Source organism: Triturus cristatus, chromosome 2_2 (genome assembly GCF_964204655.1).
Source record: "Triturus cristatus chromosome 2_2, aTriCri1.1, whole genome shotgun sequence".
Classification (NCBI taxonomy): Eukaryota; Metazoa; Chordata; class Amphibia; order Caudata; family Salamandridae; genus Triturus; species Triturus cristatus.
Window position 1 is genome coordinate 1,046,537,627 of NC_140582.1, and position 22,234 is coordinate 1,046,559,860.

General features: G+C 46.2%; 1 protein-coding gene across 4 annotated transcripts in view; it reads right to left on the reverse strand.

The window, feature by feature from the left end:
• Nucleotides 1-22,234, reverse strand: part of FAM193A (family with sequence similarity 193 member A) — a 489,141-nt gene that overhangs the window by 11,442 nt on the left and 455,465 nt on the right. For all 4 annotated transcript variants that reach the window (XM_085642531.1, XM_085642534.1, XM_085642533.1 and 1 more), the window contains one exon: nt 6,221-6,302. In XM_085642531.1, coding sequence (XP_085498657.1) covers nt 6,221-6,302 — 82 coding nt within the window. The remainder of the gene's footprint in view (nt 1-6,220; nt 6,303-22,234) is intronic.

The following is a 22,234-nucleotide window of genomic DNA, read 5'->3' on the forward strand; positions in this document are numbered from 1 at the left end:
CCTCTATGGGCTGCAGCACGTATTGTGCCACCCTTAGAGGTCCTGTACCTTTACACTCACACACTGCCTTTGCAGGCTGCGTGCCTTGGTGGATAACAAAGTGAACAGTCGACATGTCACACATCCTTGTGTGCCATGCCTATAACTGACTGCCCTGACATAGATCAGTCACCCCTCTAGCTATTTGCCCTATACCAGTGGTGATCGTACAGGTGCATGAGCCCTGTACCCCTACCGTGTCTAAGTCCATTCTTAGACAATGTAAGTGCAGTGCTGCCATTAGGAGTTTGTCATTACGAACTCCACAGCACCATAATGGCTGCACTAAAAACTGAGAAGTTTGGTAACAAACTTCTCAGCACTTTAAAACCACACTGATGCTATTGTAGGATTTAATGAAAAATACACACAGAGGGCATCTTAAGAGATGCCCCCTGAAAAACGACCTGCCACTAGTGTCCAGGCTGAGTGGCTGCTTTTAACTGCTACTACCAGACATGTTTCTGGACCCCTGGGCCGAGAGCCTGCTGCTCTCGGGGCCTAAAACAACACACATCCTGGGACGAGGTGTCAAGCCTCCTCCCCCAGGATGGGTAGGGTCCATGAAGGAGAACCTTCAAAGGCTTGCCGCCTTTGTGAGTTTCCCCAGGCCACTTGCTGCTTCCAGCAACTGGTCCCCACAGATTTTGACCCCCACTTTGGGCGGGAGAACCGGCGGGAAAACCAAGAGAGGAAGGGAGGAGTGCCCACCTCTGCCAACTCCACCCCTCAGGTGGGGAGGCGATGTGAAGCACAACTCTCAGTCCCTGCCATCTTGTAGATGGGGGACCCAGCTAACCAGAGTGAACCATATGCCCCCTTCCACTGGAGGGTGGCATAATAGGGGGTGTACCCACCCAAGAGAAGGTACCCATAGGTTCCAACCTTTTTACCTTCATGTAACACCCCTAAATCTAATATTTAGGGAGCACCCCAAACCTTGCTTCCTCAGACAAGAAACCAGTAGAAGAAAAGAAGGACAGCCGTGCCGAAGCAAACAAGGAGGACGCCTACTGACTTGGCCCCAGCCCTACAGGCCTGTCCCCAGCTCAAACCTGCACAAGTGAAACTCCGGTGTGACCTGCAGCGAGCAGCCTCAAGAACCCAGAGGACCTGCCCTGCCCTCAAAAGAAAAGACTGTCTCCCGTGAACACCGGACTTGGTCACCAACACACTCCAGGCCCGGCAAAGTCTGCGAGTCTGCACCCGGCGCCCACGGCCTGAGTTCGAGTAGGGCAACAACACAAGGAAGTCTCCCCGGCGATCCTGACCCAAAATTCGGTGGTCCCTGACCTGCCTCAAGCAGACACCTGCAGCCTCAAACCGGAAGGTCCCCCGAACTGCGACCAGGAGCTGGTAAGAAGATCTGACGCTAAAAAGGTACCCTACACCAAACGCCCCACAGCCTTGGGTGGCCTAGCTGATGGTGCCTAACCAACTTCCAGCATCCCACTTACCTCTCCAAGTGGTGTTCTCACCCAGAAGACCTTCCTCCCCGAACCTGCAGTGTGTTTGCAAACCAGAGACTCCCCACAGAAAGCTACATGGCGCTCGATTCCAAAACAGCACTTTGCACCCAGCCGCTCAGTGCCGCTGAGGATGCACCTTTTGAGCTGGCTTGAACCCTCATTTGCTCTGAGCCTAAGTCAAGGAGCTTTGCTCCCACAACCCAGTGGCCTGCTCGTAAGCAGCCACCAACCGGAGGCCTCCTATTCCCCCCATCCCCCATTGTATATCATTGGGCCTCTGCACCCTGCCGCCCTAGTGCCGCTGAGGGTGTACCAAAAGTGCATCCTTGACCCTGGGGGACCCCGGAGTCAAACCCCAGAATATGAACTCCCACAACCGAATACTTACCTTTGAACCGATAACCCTATTTTCCTCCACAGGATAACATTGACTAACTAAATAACAAAAATTATTTTAGTTACCCATTTACAGGAAATTTCCCAGTGCAGTATCCAGGTATACTGCACTGTGTAAGAAGAGTAATCTGTAAAGTAATCTACTTGACATACTACTAAAAAGCCAATACAAAGTATATGTACAGTATATCAAAAGCATTGCATTAGTAGTAGCTCTACTGTGATCAAATCAAACTGCATATACAATTGCAATTCACACTGTTTATAACTGCATTACTACTGTAAAGTATTTACTGCTTACCTGTGCCAGACTTGCTTGGCTCTAGAAAATAAAATAACTAAAAGAATATTTTTATACAAAACCCATTGGTCTGAAGTTCAGTCTTTGAGTGTGTGATATAATTTGCTGATTTAGTGTGTACAACAAATGCTTAACACTACACTCTGATACAACCTTACTGCTCGACCACACTACCACAAATAGAGAGTAAGGTGCTATCTACTTTTACCTCCACCTACCTTTGGGGTTCCACTGGACACTGTGCACAGTATACCTCACTTTGGTATAGTGTATACAGAGCCAGCTTCCTACAGATGCTTTTTGTACTGGGTCCAAATCTGAACCAAAAAAACATGCCAATTCCTCTGTTAGTACTGGCACTGGGTCAGAGGTATTAGACTGAAAGTTGGCTAATTAACTACTGGTTGCGCCCTCATGATTTCATAGCATGAAAGAGGCCTTTATTGGGATATAGTCAGTTTGGGTTCAGATCAGGTTGGACCGTTGAGAGGAAACGGTGAAGCTGGTGTCTGCATGAAACTAGCTGAACGAACCTCGGTGCTGGAGTCAAAATCAGCTGGGTAGTGGGCAGTCTACGTCAGGGGCGGACCTGCTAGCAGAAGCTTGACTTAAGACCGCGGCCCAAAGGCACGTCCAGAGGAAGCTAGAAGCATATCAAGGATCTGCATCATGGCCTTTTTAAAGGTCAGTATCTGCTGGCGGGTCAAGGGTATATGCAAAAAGAACAGATGATAGACGGAATGTTGAATCAATGAAACATTCACCCCCAGTCAGAGATCTGGGTTGAATCCATCATGTTCCTGCACGCCACGCCATTCCAGTTTATACCCTGCCATATGCAAATCAGTCTTGACCCAGGTCCCCGTGGGAGCAGTCCTACCCGAACTGCCAGGCCAGGTCCTCCATGGACCAGAGATAAAGATTCTAGGACCAGTTTCAGGGTTTATCCCATCATCAGTTAAAAATAAAAGGAAAACTGTTCAACTGGACAGTGCCCTGCTCCCACGTCTCTCCTGTGAGCTCTGAAAAACCCTTCAGAGTTGCACCCTTCATCTCCCCTTCCTGCCGCCTATGTACCGCGTCTGCAGCAACTCTCCTGATTTGCAGCAGGTAGCGTGTTCTCCGAGTGTGACCACCACTCCTCACACCAGGCATCCAGGCTGCAATCTGGACCCTCTTCTGCAGGACACTCCTCCGCTGTGTCTCAAGTCCACATCAACACCGGCATCCCGATCTTCGCATCTTCCAGCTGGTTCTGCGCATCTTCTGGCTTTTTCCATTCATGCCCATGATCCTCACACAGGCCTGGATTGGTGGCTGGCTTTTTTCTTCTCTCGCGCCCGCCAATTGCTCCTTGGCGTCAGTCAAACCCCTCTTTCCTGTCTGTGAGGGACCATGACAGTTCCTTTTTAGTTTAGTTTCTCTGCCTCCTCCTACCTGCGATCGATAGGATTGTGAAGGTAGGTTTTGCTCTTTTCCCCAGGATTTTTCACACGGAGCTTATATGTGGCTCCACTCAGTCACGTCTGAGGTAGTATGCAGTCACCGTGGAGCCACCTGTTGGCATGGGAGCACTGCTGAAGAATTTCCTGGATTCAGTCTGGCACCTGGAAATATTCTAAAGATGAGGAATATCCACTTAGAAGTATCAACAACTACCTGTCAGCTGATGTGATTTTACGTTTGGTCATCCATGTGTTCTCTGAAGTGTGTTTGAATATCAAGGGGAATATCCAGGACTTTGCTGTACACCACCAGACGAATGGAAGTGATTTGCGGACACCGCTGCCAGGTGGTGGAAGCAGATGTTTGGCACATTCCTGGACAATCAGTGACAGTGGCTGAGGCATCAGTTCCTACTCTCATCTCTCATGCATCCTTTAACAGTGCACGGTTTGTAAGATTCTAGGAGCAGGATGACGTAACTTCACATCCTTTGGTCATGTCCACCAAAACGTAAGAGTATGGTCTGCAAATGCTGCAACCACAGAGCTCAATTTTTTGCCCAAAGCGGTCCATAAGTCTGCCTTCCTAACTGAGGAGTGCAAACAGCCATGATGGACTTGCACATTCTTCCCTGGGATGCTGCCACGGAGTCTGGGTCTGTCTGATGTGCAATATCTATTCTCAAACATTGGAACGATGGATGGCAGGAAGTCAACCAGGAAAAGGTTGTTTTGTCAAAATCAGTGGGAGGCTAAGCTTTTTTGCATTTTTGTAGTTCTCTCCAAGAATGCATGAATTCTGGAAAGGTCATCCAGAGGTCAGTCAGCCTGATCCAGCACCTATCCTCCACCATTTGTTGCACGCTCATTCTAATGATCCTCTGTGACTTGAACTTCACTGTTTTCATTTGAAGAGCCAGAATGGCAAGTGACTGCCTCAAAAGAAGTTAACTGCCTTTTTGCAGAAGACAACCAAATGTTTCCTTTTTTTGCAGACGTTTTTAGAGGGCCACTTTTTCACTGAATCATTCCCAAAGGAGGAGACATGCAATGCATAAAGGAAGCAAATGCACTCTAGTTGTGGATAATCCGCAAACACTTTCCATAATCCACAAATGGATCTGGTCTTAAAGTGATATATTCTTCTTTTGAGAGAACAGAAACATCTCCAGGCCCAGAAGAAAAAGCACCATAAAAAACTCACTGTGCTGCAGCAGGTAAAGAAGGGTCTAGGGCAATATCCAGAAGTTAACATTTTTAAATACTTACGTTTTGAGGTCACTAGAATTGATGAAGTAGAACTCACACTGGGGACTCCCTCACACTAGACATGCAGTAGAAATTGCATCTATGAAAGATCCAATGCTGGAGAACTACTTTTATTAAGGAGTTGCATGAAGTGTATGAAGGAAGTCACCAGCAAATAGAATGCCCAGCTTGCAGAATTTCTGGTAGGGTTTGGTAAAGTGACAATGTAGGCTGGTGAAACCGTTTGAGGCTCTGAGGCCAATTCAGTTTTGATTCGGGCGTTTCTGAATATTGGGATAGGTAGTTTCACAATTGTTGTGGTTCCCTGACCCATTTGTAGCATTAAGTGAATGTAGTTGCCACCTGCATATGTGTAACAGCGAATAAAAAAAGCTTAAAAATCTGGACTAGTGGTACCAAGTACTACTCATTACAAACTTCCTGCACAATAAAATAGGAGCGCCACAGCCTCTTATTCTGTTTAGGTTCTACGTCTTATGCTAGGGTAACCAGCCAAAATCGTGGAACAATCGATCATCGCTGAGCTAGAAACTTTTAGCAGCCTCTATTAGTCTGCAAAGGTCCTGTATGCAGAGCCCCAGAAACTATCCCCTATACCCTTAGGGTCAAAGTGCAAAAATGTTTAGGGCCCAAAAATACTAATCGTACTTGCATAAATTTGTAGGCTAAAAAATGGCTGGGTTAAAATGGCACAGATAAATCACTAGAACGGGTCCAGTTTTTCTATTTGCAAAGGCAAACGCATCTAAAATGCCTTGGCCGTAGAACAAATTATAGGGCTGGCTTCTTTTAAAGTAAACATAGACTAAGTCTAGACAAAGCCAACATATTCAAACTAGCCTGATCTAATTATACCTTCATCCATCTAAACAATCTCCAGATATGGCCACTAGATGGAATGGGTTCAATTTGCACACCAACTACAGAAAGCAAAGGCATCCTCAAACTAAAGTTGCTTTCATAAAACCAAAAACAATGAACAAATCCTTCTCTAGAGAGATTCCCACCTCAAAAAAACACTCCACCTAAACATCATACCCTTTAGTTGTCCAACTGTGCTGGGTTCTTAAAACTGATCCTTCAAATTGCATCTCATTTTTAGAATCAAGTTTTAATTTCCACTCAGACTATTAGATCTTTCATGCACTTCCATCTTCAATATTGAAATTCTCTCTTGTATACAGTCAATCAAAAAATGTCTAAGTATTCTTTCAATGTTAAAAGTCTTCTATAATTTATATGCCACTTAAGAGATATTTGCACACTAGCAAAGTATTGACAAAAAAAGCAGTGACAATTACCTTTTAAAATATTCCACTTCCCGTTCAGTCTCATCCATCTCCACACTGTCTAGATCAATATCTTTGGGAAGAAACACGTCATCTGTAAGGTAAAAACAGCCCATTTTGTTTCTATTTCCCTTTTGTCAGGTCACAGACAAAAACAAAAACTTAGTACTTTAACTTTAACATTCCAAACATGATTTAACTTCTCCAGTAATTTGCAACAATCAGATACAGTTTACAAAGACAGAGCAAGATAAACATGCTCCTGGAAAGAAATTAGGATGCATAACTATTAAATCAGTATGACAGGTCCTCCAGTGCAGATCACATATGAATTTAATATTTTTACATCAAGCAACATAATTATATGCAAGCAGATGATGGATAAGAAGCGGCACAAAGCTATAGCAATGGCAAATGGCAAAATGACCGAATCACGCATGAGAAAAACGGCAGAATATGGTTATTGAAGCCAAGGTATCATTCACATATTTACATGCTGTAATAGTCCAACACTAGTGAATGAACCCTTCATGACACTAAAAACTTATTTTGCAAATATCCCGCACGCTTTCTAAAAGGCTACACAAAGTGTTCTGGTGCTCCATAAACCATCATACAATATTTTGGCACGAGGAGGAAACTAGTGATAAATAGCAGATAGACAAGAGCTGACAAAGTCATGGAAAATACTGGTTTTAGAGAAGAACCACTGATAAACCTTTAAAAGATGACATTTTGTGTAAATGAAAGTAGTGAAAGCGGACAACAAGGACACCTACCATTTCCAAAAGTAGTAATGGGGCTATATTGCCTGCATGAAAATTAACTAGATTAATTTCAAACCGAAATTGCTTAAAGAAAATATTAACACATCGCCATGTAGTGGCATGGCAGAGATTTATTCCTATAACAGTGAAATCTCAAGGACCCAACTGTTGCAGCCTTGCCTTTAAAAGTGAGTACTGAGGATGTTCTGAAAGCGAAGAGCCAAATACGTGTAGTGGTCAATTCAATCAAACTTTCCTTTTTGAATTTTCCCTCCAGCAACAAGACCTTATTACACAATAAACTGTCTAATTTGTCTTAGGTCATTAGTTCCTTCAATGCAAATCCTGACAGTTCTTTTTAGACTTTAGGATATGGAGATTGCCCTGAATTACTGGCAAGAAAAGTGATAAATGGATTGCAATGGACACAGCATTAATCTCACTAATCTGTCCTGCAGAAATTCTACCTACAATGTAAAAATCATTTTCCAATGAAATATTACAGGTTCCAACTGCGCCGGGTAGAAAGCAGACCCAATTACATTTCAAAATCATCAGTGCTTAATTTATGGCAGTGTTTGTTGGCGATTAGCACCTCAACTCATTCTTAACAACACTTATTTTATTCAGAACGTGAGACACTACACCCATACAGTGGTCGTCCAGCATGATCCACTACATGGTTGTGCTGTGCTCACAATCTGCCCGGTCTATGCCTCACTTGGCATGGCAATGTTGCTTTTTCATACTAGAGATGGACTCAAGCAGTCATGTTTCACACCACAAGTGAGCAAATAAAAAAAGCTGAAAGACAGCGGACACATGTCCGCCCACTTCTGAGCAGTACAGGGTACAAGGTACATCAGTATGGGCCCTGTTCACTGCTGCAGCTAGTTAGGAAGTAATCAAATGGTTATCTAATTTTTGATCGGTTCGACAGTCAAAAGACTACCTGGCCAAGAGCATGAACCTGGAGGAAGTTAGAACACAAGTCAGCTTGTACCCTGTAATTGAGGTCAGCGACGTCACTTAGTCACCTGCACCAAGTCAGAGAACTGTTCACAGCATCATGAGATAGACTGGCAGGAGAACAAGAGAAAAGTAACAGAAAAGAAGAAGGTTAGGGTTCCCTTTGAAGACCAGCACAATGCTCAGGAGGTAGAGGACAGCACAAGGTAACATGCTCAAGCAAAAGGGCCACTGCTATGATGTCAACACTGCTGGTCAACAAAGCAGCCACTGTTCCATAGCCTGCCTAAAACTGTCTCTGATATAAACCAGTCGGAACTGAGGCTTAGGACCATGTGGTAGTTCACCTCAATTTGCTTTCAATAGTTCACTTTCTCTTAATGTTTGTACCAGTCATATAATTGTTTTAAATAAGAACTTGATCTGATTTTCATGCCTCAGAACGTTCCAACCTGGTGAGTGATCTGCTCATTTAAGTCTAGCATGCATGTTTCAAGCACAGACTTATGAAAGTACAATTTCACTTCTGGGTCCTTCAGCAGTGTGATAAACAGGACAAACATGCAGCAACACACCAAAACTGTCAAAGATCCACTGCATTGATGTGATTCACACATCACCTAAACCCCAGCATTCTGGCCGCACTTTTCAAAAGCTTTTAAGTAGTCCGAAGTCATGCATCAAATTGTTAACAATTCCTTTTAAATTGGTCAATAACTTATTTCACACTAGTACTTATTGGTATGTAATTCTTATGGGAAACCCAAAATGAAATGTTGATGACTAAACAGTTGATGGCTAAAAATGCAGTACTGGCTAAAGATGCCTCTGAGGACATGCCACTCGCAATATAGCTTCACTTTTATTTCTTAATGCGCACGTCAGCCAAACGTCGGGTGAACACCTCACGCCATGTCATTGTGGACACTGTTTCCAATCGAGGTCTTTTCACCTGCAAGTAGTTGCTATTAGGTGTCTTAGTCTAATTAGGTCAAAATCTATATGATACAAGACCACAATACTGAGAATGCATTAAGTGGTTACACAAATGTGCAGTGTCAAGAAAAGGGCCCCCTGCGAGATCCTGTAGGCACAGAAATGCGCAGGACAGGGAAAAGAGTAGGAAATGACATGGAGCGAGGTGGTTGCACTATCCCTAGCAATTTCCTCAACCACATAGATCTTTGGTTTATAATATTTCAGACTTTAAATCTTCTCTGAATGGAACACATATGTAGGTCCACCATTCCTCTGCTAAATCATGAACATTGCCTTCTCTCCTCAATCTCCAACTCTGTTTTACAGTGGGTAATGGCAATGAGATTACAGCAGAGTGCCAGCATCTACGAACTATAAAAATATAATTAGGTCAGTGTCGCTCATCCTTGGTGAATATGACTGCCTTTGTGTATATATTTGGTTGCATGTGTGCACGTGATCATGGATAGTGTTGTTTGGTATGTGTAGGAAGAGTTCTTATTCAAAGACTTTTTGGGTGAGTAATTTACATATCTTCAATCTACCAGGTAAAAGCAATCAACTCAATGACGAGCTCAATGACCTAGTAGTCCTTCCTCTGCTCCAGAAGACAACTCAAAGGTTCAAAAAAACATTTCACTTCACAGTATCAGCTCATAAACTGCATGCATGTTAACATTCTCAAATGAAAGAAACTGGCTCCAATATAATGCTAATAATCGAAACATAAAATCTATTCTTCTGTGTAGTACTCAGACGAATGTTTAATCAAACAGCAAGGTAGACTGGTCAGGCAAATCTTGAAAAAAAGATAATCCATATTAGCTCTGACAGTTATTAGTTCTAAAAGATACTCTGCTCCCTTTGTATTTTTTTTGTTCATCTTTGAAAACATTGACACATACTTTAAAGATGGTGTGTAATGCCAATCGTACAAGACAATATTGTGAGCACATATGGTATCACCATATACAGATAAGTAGATGAATGGGTCAGGCGGGCTCCTTGATGACAGTGACTACAGGCCGCCTCGCATCCGCGGACCTATGGAGCACTATCAAGGTTTTTGGTTTTGTTTAATAAGCAGAGGAACAGACACTAAGCAGATGTATATATTTAATTTTTAAAGCAGATTGTGTGATTGGTATGCACTTCATAAATATGCAAGGAATGCTCTCAGGGAGTGAAATGTTCGGTCCCGACGACGCCACAGGGAAGGGTGGCAGAAACATGAAGACCAGACACTAAGAGGAAGGTAGGGCCATTAATCCTGCCCCCCCTCCCACATACTTCCTAACTTCTTTCCCAGATTTTAATCATGCAGACTGGGGCTTACATTAAAGCAATTACAGCCACCAGACAGGTATTTTTAACCCACAAATAAAACTCATCCATCTCCTACTCACTTGGAACAAACGCTTCATATTAATCAATTCTCCTGTGAAATTCCCTGGTAGCAGGACGCCTTGTTCCGTAGCAGAACAGAAAGGAACCTAATGATTAAGCATGCCACTGCCACCAAGGGGTAACCCCGGTGGCTGAGGGTTTTCCTTACAAAAAGCATTTGCTTTACTTGTAAGGACATCTAGTTAGTCCATGTGATAGGACGGGACCTCTACTTTGGATATAGTCATCAACCAGATGCCTTCTGTTTCCCAGTCTTTTCATACCCTGTAGGCATCAGAAAATCCTAGTAGGGGCAGAAGAGCAAAAAATCTGAAGCTGGAACACAATATCAAACAGAACCAAGTTTAACAAAGAAAGGCTACATTCTTTATCAATGCATTTCGCTCTGAAGAGTCTTCATCTTTGAAAGAATGCACTACAATCCCTATGCAGCTGGGTGGAGGAACCTAAACTACTTAAACGTTGCCGAAGCCCATTGTTCTACATGTGATGTGCTAACACAGATATGCATACACAACTTTGTATTTGTGCATGCCTTAGCGCGAGGCATCAACAGAACTAGAGGCAGAAAAACATTCCCTCACGCACTGTAGTGCTTGCATCCAGTACATTCCGCCAGAATGAATTTGCCAGTCTCTCCTGGAGAACGCTCATCACGGCACTTGGGATAAACCATCACTGTGGACAATGGAGGGCAATATGTATCAGTGACAAAAGGAGTTTCTAAAGCAGCATCAAATCAAATGATGTGTGCTAGCCATTATAACCCTCAGTGCAATGACAAATCGAGTTATTCAACCTTGCTAGCATTTAGCAGTAATCTTAAATCATCTCTACACACAGAGAAAGGCTGTGGGCATACTGGATCTCTCCACATTTCCTTAGTCTTTCGAAGGGTTGTAACATAGCATCCCAAGTATCTCCCTGGTGACACAAGAAGATGATCATCGGGTTGTAGGACGTTCACATGCCTGATCAAAATGGGAGTGATACTGTCAAAATTAGAACTCCTCATCAAATGGAGAAGGCCATGTGGGTGTTCTCTCATTACTTGAAGAATGTGAAAATCAACAGGAGCAGATACGTAACAGATGATGGGAGATGCTGGTACAGAAGGAGACTTAAAAAAACGTTTCATAATGTCTGGTGTCATGCCACAAACACTCCTGTGGTGAAACCGGATTATTTATTAAGAAGTTTAAGAGACAACTAAGTGACCACACAAATACAATAATTACAAGTCAGGAGTAAAAGAAACACTCAAAAAAGATATAAAAACATACACACGCACCTTAAAACAAAAAAACCTTCTAGCAATATCCATATCAGACATGCCATACATGAAGTTAATTGCATTTGCCCTTGTCTCAATATTATATATATATATATATTTTTTAAAGTGCCAGATAACTTTCTATGACAAAAGAAATAGACTATTTCTAGGAGTAATGGTTAGGGACTAGCAAGGTAATCATTTACAGGAGAACGTTCAACCAAGTGATTTAAGAGAACTAGCTGTCCAAGCAAGATCAGGGGTTAAATATTATGAAGCACTTATTCCTAAAGAATAGGCACACAAAAAAATTGAGTTAATCATTATAATTATATGTATTTGATCACAAATCAGTAGAATTTCCATAGTACATTAAACTTGCCAAAATAATTTCAATTCTAAATAGGAAAACAAAGAACAAGGTACGCAAAAGTTCTTTCAATTAGAAACTATGTCTTAACACTATGAAGATCAACTAGCAGAATTGTGAAGATTCAGGGGATTCATACAGGAAGCGATAGACTGGTTGTAGACGTTTCTGTCTTGAATGTGCTAGTCCAAGAGACCATCTCAGGTCCATCATAGTAATAGGAATCACAGAGATAAACCCTCATGTACAACAAAAGTAAAAAAAAAAAAAAAAAAAAAAAAAAGTAATAAACACATCTGTGCACCTATATACCAGCTTTAAATGCCAGTGCACTAATGGTGACAATCAAACATGTGAGAGGAAAAACTGAAAAGTGCAAATGTGTTTGAAGTGGAATCAAGTCTTCAAAGAATCTAGATACACGGACAATAAAAGTTAAAACGATCCCAAGATGAATCAAAGGCAAAATTAACTCACTTCGAATAATTTGTTGACACTGTAAGTCAACTAATCACAGATATGCAGTCAACCAGAGAGCGAGTTAATATACAGAAAACATCAGTTGGACTAAACAGGTCTGGGGAACTCACCAATATCTAGACATCAATCCGGTAGCAGCTTAGGAAATGGCCCAGTTTATACGACATTTGAAATGGGGATGTAATAAATAATACCACCTGATTTTAAGAATGGGAATCCAAGAACTTAACATTGAGAACCAAACAAAAAGAAAATCAAGTCCCTAACCTTTACTCCGTGCTTACCCCTGCTCGTAAGGGTTTATTGGGTTGTCCTTTCTCTTTACTAAATAACTATTTCTGTCATGAGAACTTTAGGCAAAAAAGCATCGATTGACAACTTGGTAGGAATTTTAGAAAGATAGCTATAATATTGTTTGTACTCAATTTTTGCATTTAAATATCCATATTGATGACATGGAACTAGACACAAGTGGTCCATTAATAATACATTACATATTAACCAATTAGGTACAATTTTTAAAAACCCTTAATAACCTAGATTTATCATGGTTGTCCTGATGCATTACACATGAGCCTTTCTCAAAAGACAGTTGAAATCATCAGAAAAGGAAAGAAATTCTGATATACAACTTACGATGTCTATCCTCATTTCCATGGCCGGTAGGATAAAACGAATAGTTTACCTGTCGGTGGAGTTTTGCAGCTTGAAGATCTTTCTGGATTCACTATGCTGTGCATTATTCCGCGATCTTGTGGTTGGGTCCGGATTCGTAGTCTTTTCTTTGTTTTTTTTTGGTTTTTTTGTAGCCCAGGTGGGCGTCGACGACCACCATTTGGTGCACCTCCCGTGACGTCGTCGTGCTTCCTGCGGAAGTCCCACCTTTGGGGCGCCATCTTCGGGTTCTTTTTTCCCTTTTTTTTTTTTTTTTTTTTAACCCTAGGCGATAGATTAATTCTTCTTGTCCATTTTTCTGTAATTTTTCATTCCTTCTGATCTTTTCCATTTCACCCCCTCTTCCTCCAGCCTCATCTTCCTGGCGGAGGTGGGTGGGTTTGCTAGTGAATCCAGAAAGATCTTCAAGCTGCAAAACTCCACCGACAGGTAAGAAACTATTCGTTTTGCAGCGTGAATCTTTCTGGATTCACTATGCTGTGCATAGACTGTGTAGCGGTTTTCCTAATTTTGTGGCGGGTGGGTGGTAGATGAGCGTTGGTCGTTGAAAATGTGTTGAAGCACCTTCAGTCCAACCTGTGCTTCCTTGTTCATCTGAATGTCCACGCAGTAGTGTTTCGTGAACGTGTGCACAGATGCCCAAGTTGCCGCGAGGCATATGTCCTGGATGGGCGTGTTCGCCAGGAAGGCCACCGTGGCCCCTTTCTTCCTTGTGGAGTGAGCCTGAGGCCCCTCCGCTAGCTCCTGTCCAGCCTGTTTGTGGCAGAATTGAATAGTGAGGGCAATCCACCTAGCGATGGTGCCCTTAGTCACTGGCCTACCCATGAAGCTAGTAGCAAAGGACACAAACAGCTGCTTCGACTTCCTGAGTTCCTTGGTTCTCTCAATGTAGTGCATCACCGCTCTTCTTGCGTCGAGGGTGTGCAGGGCCTTTTCTGCGTTTGAAGTCGGGTTTTGGAAGAAACTTGGTATCTGAATACTCTGATTCATGTGGAACGCCGACACCACCTTGGGCATGAAGTGTGGGTCTGTTCTCAGGACTATTCTGTCCTTGTGAATCTGAATGTAGGGTTCCTGTAGTGTTAGTGCTTGAAGCTCGCTCACCCTGCGTAGTGAGGTTATGGCCACCAGAAAGGCCGTTTTCATCGTCAACATCTGCAGTGTGGCCTTGTGAATGGGTTCAAACGGTGCCTTCATGAGCTCCGTCAGAACCACGTTCAGATTCCATGCCGGCGGCGGCAACCTTTTCGGGGGGGCCATCCTTTTGGCTCCTTCCATGAATCTCTTCACCACCTGCGAGGTGAAGAAACTTCCACCCTTTTCACCTCTGGTGTAGGCCACGATTGCCGCTAGGTGTACCCTTAGGGAGCTCGAGCAGAGGTTACTCTTTAGAAGGTGTGTGAGGTACCTCAGTACTGTTGAGTCTCTTGTCATTCTGTTTTGCAGGCCCTTTTTCCTGCACCACACAGTGAATCTCTTCCATTTTGCGCTGTAGCATTTTCGTGTAGTTGGTTTCCTTGCCTCCCGTAGCACTCGCATAGTGCTCGGAGGCAATCTTAGGTGTGCGAACTCTAGGTCTTCAGGAGCCATGCCGCCAGGTTGAGGGTCTCTGGCTCTGGGTGCAGGACCTCTCCGTTTTGCATTGAGAGCAGGTCCTTCCTCCTCTCGAACCTGTATGGATTGCCTTGTGCCATTTCTTGAATCTGTGAGAACCATGTCTGCCTCGCCCACTGCGGAGCCACTAGGATCAGAGTCATGTTGCTGGTTCTGCACTTGTCGAGCACTCTGTGCAACAGGGGTATCGGTGGAAAGGCGTAGGCAAATGTCCTCGACCAGCTTATCCATAGGGCATTTCCCTGGGATTGCTGATCTGGTTGCCTGGACGCGAAGCTTTGGCATTTTGCATTGTGGCGTGTTGCAAATAGGTCTATTGTGGGAGTTCCCCATCCCCGGAAGAGTTTCTCCGTTTCCTGGCCATTGAGCTCCCACTCGTGCGATGCCGAGGTCTGCCTGCTTAGCCAGTCTGCCTCCACATTCTCCTTCCCTGGTAGGTGAATTGCCAGTAGATCTATCCTGAGAGGTATGGCCCATCTCCAAATCTCCTGAGCTAGAGAGGAGAGAGGGAACGACTGTGTCCCCCCTGGTTTGTTGATGTAGAACATTGCCGTGGTGTTATCTGTTTGAACCAACACCCTCTGGTTGTACAGGTGCCTCTGGAATGACTTCAGGGCTAGCAGGATTGTTTTCAATTCGAGGTAGTTGATATGGCGAACCGCATCTGCTGGAGCCCACAGACCCCTCACTCTGAGGTTGTCCATGTGCGCTCCCCATCCCTTTTGCGATGCGTCCGTGATAATGGTCACTGTTGGAATTGGTGGTGTCAGGCTTCTCCCTGTCATGTTGTTTCTGTTCCACCAAGTTATCTCCTCCTGCACTGCGTGCGTAACAACCACTAGATCCTCCCAACTTCCGTTTGCTTGTGACCATTGTTGTTGTAGCCATTCCTGGAATGGTCTCATGTGCAGGCGTACATTCGGCACCAGCTGGATACACAACGCCATCATCCCAATCATCTTGCTCACAGCCCTCACTGTCAGAGCTCGCCCCTTCTGGTAGAGCCGCGTCTCCTTCAGTAGTGCATCTGTCCTCCTGTCGCTGGGCACTACTGTACTGTTGAGGGTGTTGATTTTCGCCCCCAGGAAAATCTTCACCTGTTCCGGTTCCAGAGATGACTTGCCCCAGTGGATCGAGAACCCCAGATTCGGGAGGGTGTCTGTTACGCGTTTTGCGTGCCTCTCGCACTTCTCGCGTGAGTTTGCCTTGACCAGCCAGTCGTCTAAGTAGGGGTAGACATGGATTCCCTGTCTTCGTAGGTGGGCCGCGACCGCCGACAGGCATTTTGTAAAGACCCTTGGTGCCAATTTTAATCCGAAGGCCAGGGTTGTGAACTGGTAGTGTTCCTGTTCGATGTTGAATCTTAGAAGGCCCTTGTGTCTTCTGTTTATTGGGATGTGAAGGTAGGCATCCTTGAGGTCCACGGTGACCATGAAGTCCCCGTCTCTTATTTGGGGCAGTACCTCCTGCAGCGAAGTCATTTTGAACTTCTGCGTTCTGATGAACTTGTTTAGGTAACGCAGATCCAGGATGGGTCTGAGGTTTCCGTCTACTTTCGGGACCACGAAGTAGTTTGAGTAGACCCCTTTGTTGCGTTCTCTGAACGGCACTGCCTCTATGGCTCTCTCTTCTAGAAGTTTCCGTGTTTCTTCTCTGAGTAGTGCCAGTTCTTGGGCCGATCTCGGTCTTCCCTTTGGTTTCCTGTTTGGAGGTCTTTTCTCCAACTCTACGCAGTATCCGTACTGCATGATGTTCCGTATCCACTTGTCTGTGGTTATACGCCGCCACTCCTGAAGGTAGAACCTCAGTCTTCCGCCTACTGGTGTTGAATGCTCGTAGGCTTTTGAATATTCTCTTCCCCCTGATGTTACTTTTTTGCGCCTCACCCTTGGGGGCATGACGAGGGTAGGCGTCCTCTTGCGTGCTGAGTCACTTTGATGAGGGCTGTGAGAAGTTGGCCTGATGTATGATGTCACTAGTTCTAGTGTACACCTTATATCAGTCCAAATACCCTTATGGTGATTGGTTGTAAAGTCAACCTTATAGACCAGCTATCCTAGTGGTAGCATGGACAAGAGCAGTCTTAGGCTAAACTCTGAATGGCATGTGAAGCCAGCTGTGATACCATATATAATCCCTTGAATACCAAATGAAAGGACACCACAACAGATATATATATAAAATAAAGTGTATTTATTCTAAGCAAACCCTCAGCACTCTTTATGAGATTAGAGGTAAGTACAACACAGTCTTATTAATGCATACAGTAAGTCACACAGGTAAGTAATACAGTTAGGCCCTAGGGGCCACGCAAACCATATACTAAGTAAGTGGTATAAGAACCACTGTCACGGAAATAGAATAGGCCTAGGCCTAGGGAATCGCTGGGGCTACACTAGCGTTAGTTAGGAAGTGGGAGGCCCACGGGATTCGTGTGCAGAGTGGAAACACTCACGCGTAATGCGTAAAAGTCAATAGCAATAGTACAGTTTAGAAAACGGTAGATTTAGGACACTTCCGGAGTAGCTAGGAAGTTGAGACTTGAAAACTAGACACTAGGATAGTCACTATCCTGATGAGCACCGGAGTACCCAAGTTACCTAGCCCACAGGCTGCGGGTGCATAGGGGTGAAGATGCGTCGTTTTCGTCGTCGACTCCTATGGATGCCTGAAGAAAGATGCTGACAGGCAGTCAGGGAAGAGTGTCCGGTGGATCCCAAGGCTGGGATCAAGAAGAGAAGAAACCTGCAAGCAGAAGGGACAGAGTCAAGGTCACTAGCCAGTGACCACGTGGAACCAGGAAGGAACCAGGCGATGTCGTGAAGAGTTGCAGGTGAAGGTGAAGCTTGTCGCTGCAGCCAGGAGGACCAGGAAGCGTCGAGGGCGACCAGGACCAGGAGGCGAGCTGTCCCACGAAGGCTCTTGCTGTCGGCGGCGTCGAAGTTGGACTAGGACTCACCAAGCCTTGGCAAGCGGAACCCTCGAAGAACGAAGGACTTGCTTCTGGTGCAGACCAGGAAGGTCTGGGGTGCTTCTTCTTTGCAGAGAAGCGGGAGCCAGTCTGGAGGAGCCAAACCAGCGCAGAAGATTTCAGGGTGCGTCGTCACAGAGGCCACTAGCCAGCGGGCAAGCAACCGGACAGACGCGGCAAGCAGGAAAATGCTGAAGGGCCCCACGCAGGACTCGTGGAGTGTGGGGGGCTGATCTTCGGTGCAGATGGTGCTTGGGGTTGGGGCTTCTCAATCCCCGGTGCACAACTTCGAGGGTACCTCAGAAGCTGCGCTGTAAGTTACTAGCCACTTTTCCCAGGTAGCCGGTCCCACGTCGCTAGTCGCCTCCACGGATCTCAGCTCTGCTGCAGATGTGGATGAGGGTCGGAGAAGTCTGGAAGTCAAGGCTCTGGTCGGGCTCTGCAGTCGGTTCCTCGTAGAACGTGGGCAAAGCAAAGGGTAGTCTCTTGATGGTGCCTGTTTGCACAGGGTAGCCACTCCTTGGCTACAAGGGAGATTCTTCAGTCTTCTTCTTTCGTCGAATGTCGAAGGTCCAGAGTTTCTGTTCAGTTTTGCAGGTTTCAGGATAATCTAAAGTCTTGAGGCCCAACTCCCACTCTTATACTAATCTGGGGGGCTGGGATACCTGCTAGGTCACGCCTTATGGGTGTGACCTGGGAGGGGGTTGTTACACCCACTTCCCTTTGTCCAGTTTCGCGCCAGAGCTGGGGCTGGAGTGCCCCAGCGCCGGTTTGAACTGGACTATGCAAGGAACACCTTGTGTGCCCCAGGGATGTCTCATTCCTTTCAGCCCACCCTGCCCCAATACACTAAAGGCTGTCTGGGGAGGTGCTAGCACCTCCCCAAGCAGGAAACCTATTGTCCAGGCCTCCCTGGCTGGGATCACTCCCAGCTGCAGGAGGTCAGACTTGTGTCGTGGCAGCAGCATCCATTTTGTGATGCTGAGGCTTTGGTTAGAGTTAAACAGCAAAGTAGGATTTTAACATGTCTCTCCCTCTAGAAGGGAGGAATAATATCCTGATCACCAGAAATGGTATGGGGGTATTATTCCAAAGTGTTAGACACCTTACACGACATGTTTTGATAAAGCCAAACCATAGTTACCATAACCGTTCAAGATTATAAGGCACTTTAAGAGTATATGGTAGGCTATATCATAGAACAGCTATAAGGACATGGTTCCGAAAGCTGCAGACAGGCTCAGCTCATGCTAGAGCACCATCTCACACGTTACCAAGCACTCTGCCTCCAGGATTGTTAAGGCCTGCCATTGGAGTGACTGATAGGTACACATGTGTCTATATATAAGGGTAGATATAGGCATACTATATCTAAGCAAGGGGTGATTACACGACCTTGCCCCAGCTGAGTGATCAGCCAGTTGTGTCTGATTGGAAGGCCAGACCAGGGGTGGCATAATACATGCTGCAGCCCCTGGGAGGCCTAGGGTACACCTATGCCCTGGGTACCTAGGGTACACTGTACAGGGTCCAATAAGGTGATCCTTACCAATTGGTTATGTACCTAGGGTACATGGAGTCCATTTTAAAGAGAGAGCAGACAGCCTGAGACCCTGAATGGCAGGATCTCATGCCAACTAAGTCGAAAAACCAGCTAGACACTAGGCAAAAAGGTGGGGGTAACCATAGTCAGATATCCACCTTCCTACAAGGGCTGTTCGCCCCCCCCCTCCTCCTTTGGCCACGTCCGTTCTCTCTCCCGCGAAAGGACTGGCCCCGAGGTTGGTACTGCCGGTTTTGCTTCTGCTGACCTTGTCCGTGACTTTCACCCTGCTGACCCTGCTGGAACGTCTGGTGCGACGGCCCCTGCTGGCTTCCTCCCCTACCGTAGGGTCTCCTCGAGGGATTGCCTCGCCTCATTCCCCTCAGCTGTAGGGCCCCCATGGACCTCGCCGTTTCGTTTCTTTTTTCAGCTGGGTGAGGTTCTCGTCCACTGTTGCTCCGAACAGTGTCTCCCCGTTGAAGGGGGTGCCAAGGATGTTGTTCTGCACCTCCGGTTTGAATCCCGAGATTCTTAGCCATGCATGCCTTCTCTCGGTGACCCCTATGGCCATGAGTCTTGCTGAAGTCTCTGCCCCGTCCAACGCCGTCTTTATACACGAGTTGGCGATGTTCTTGCCTTCGTCTATCAGGTGTGAGGCTCTCTGGCGGTATTCTTCGGGGAGGTGCTTTACTAGCTCCTCCATCTCGTCCCAGTGCTGGTACTGGTGTCTATTGAGGAGTGCATTGGAATTCGCCATGCGCCAGTGCATTGCGGCGTTCCTCTCGACCTTTCTTCCTGTGAGGTCTATCCTCCTGCTCTCCTTATCAGGTGGTGGGCCCGAAGTTGCTGGTACGTTGGCCCTTCTCCTGGCCGTGGAAGCTATGATGGAGTCGGCGGTCACGCTACCCTTGATGTAAGGGGGGTCCAGGGAAGAGTGCTTATATTTCTTCTCTGTCCTGGGCGTGATCGACCGGCAGGTCGCTGGTTCCTTGAAGGCTTCTCTCCCCTGATTCATCACACTTTGTAGCATGGGGAGGAACTGGCTCCTTGTCTGGATGGGGAGCAGGGTCTCGAGGAGAAAATCGGCTTTCGGCTTCTCCTCGTCGAGTTTGACGCCGAAGGCTGTTGCTGCGCTCCTGACCACCATATTGTACACCCCGATGTCGTCGGGTGGCGAAGGCCTCGAAGGGTACGTGTCCACGGGCTCCTCCGGGTTTTCGGTGTCGAGATCCTGCCATTCGATGTCGTGGCTGGTAGATGGCGCCGAGTCGTAGAACGACTGTTGGTCTTCTTCCTCGGCTTCACCATCATAATAGGGCTCTTCTTCCTCTTCGAGATCCCTTGTTAGTCCTTCGGTGTCGAATTCGTCCTCGACCTAGACGACGTCCGCCGATGAAACCGTTGGAATTTTGAATTCCTTCATCTTGGCGTCGAACTCCTTCTTCCTTTGAAGGATGTTCTCCATTTCGGCCTCGAGCCGCCTCTTCTTTTTCTCCATCTCGGAGATGCTTTCGGCGTCGACCGCGGGTCTTTTCGATGAAACTTGCGTCGACGTCGACCGTTCTTTCAGCGTCGATCGGCCCGTTTCCTGGGTTGTCTTCGACGACCCTTGCTTTTCGGCGTCTTTCGGCACCAGGGAGTCCTTTTCTAAGGATCCGCTCGGCCTCTTGTCCATGGTTCCCCCTTTGGTCGTCGAAGTTTTCGGCGCCGGGGCTCCCTTCGTGGACTTACTCTTATTTTCTCGAGTCACCCTCGTGTTTGAGCTACTTTCTGTTTTGCGCTCGACGATTCTCTTACCTAGTCTTCTTTTTTCTGGTCGGTCTCTACGACCGTGAAGTTTTCGGCTGTCTCGGCGACGTTGTCCTCGTCGTCCGTGGAGAGGCCCAGATCGTAGAGCGACGGGGCCTTACCCTTGCCATCCATGCTGGCGTTGGCTCTTCTCTGCCGATCTCTCACCCTGAGCGTCTTTGGCGCGATGGCTGAGCAGGCGTTGCAGTCCTTACTCTGGTGTTCGACCGGTAGGCAGAGGTTGCAGACCGGATGCTGGTCCTTCTGCGCAAACTTGTGGTGGCAGTTTGGGCAGAACTTGAATGGCGTCTTGTCCATTGCGCTCAGGGCCTCCGAGTGCGCATTCTCCAAGGTCGTCGAAGAAAAAGGGCGCTGAACCTCCTTTCTTCGCGCTCCTGATGAAATCTATTCCTTTCCTGTGATATCCTCTAGTATTTATCGACAAAACTCGCTTTTCTTTCTTCTTCCTTCGAGTGTAATTCTGGAGCTTCCAGATGACGATCCAGACCCAATGGCGGAAAAAAGAATCTGAAGATGGCGCCCCAAAGGTGGGACTTCCGCAGGAAGCACGACGACGTCACGGGAGGTGCACCAAATGGTGGTCGTCGACGCCCACCTGGGCTACAAAAAAAAAAAAAAAAAACAAAGAAAAGACTACGAATCCGGACCCAACCACAAGATCGCGGAATAATGCACAGCATAGTGAATCCAGAAAGATTCACGCTGCAAAACAGGACAGCTGTAATTTCAAAGTTATCTAAAATTTCAGAGCTCAATGTGTTTTTTGCTAATTGCCCAAAGAGACTGCCATCAAAAAAGGCCCGAAGACATAGGCCATCTATTGGGTAGGAGTTCTCTGCAAGCGGGAATGCGACAAACTGCAGTATAAAAACTCTGCTTTGAAGAACAAGTAACTTACCTTCGGTAACGATATATCTGTAAGAAACATTAGTTAGTTATAGATTCCTTACCTTAGAATTACCCCCAGAAGTCAGACTGGATCCGTAAAGTTTTTCGTCAGCAGTACCTCTGCTCGTCGGAAGGTGGCGTCGGTCGGCTCTGTGTCAGTCGACGTGGTCGCCGGGATGTTGTCGCGGCAGCTACTTAAGGCGCCGTCCTTGCATGCGGACGTCAGTTCTGTACACGACTTTCCGCACCAGAAACGCAGAGCCATGCAAGATACCGACCACT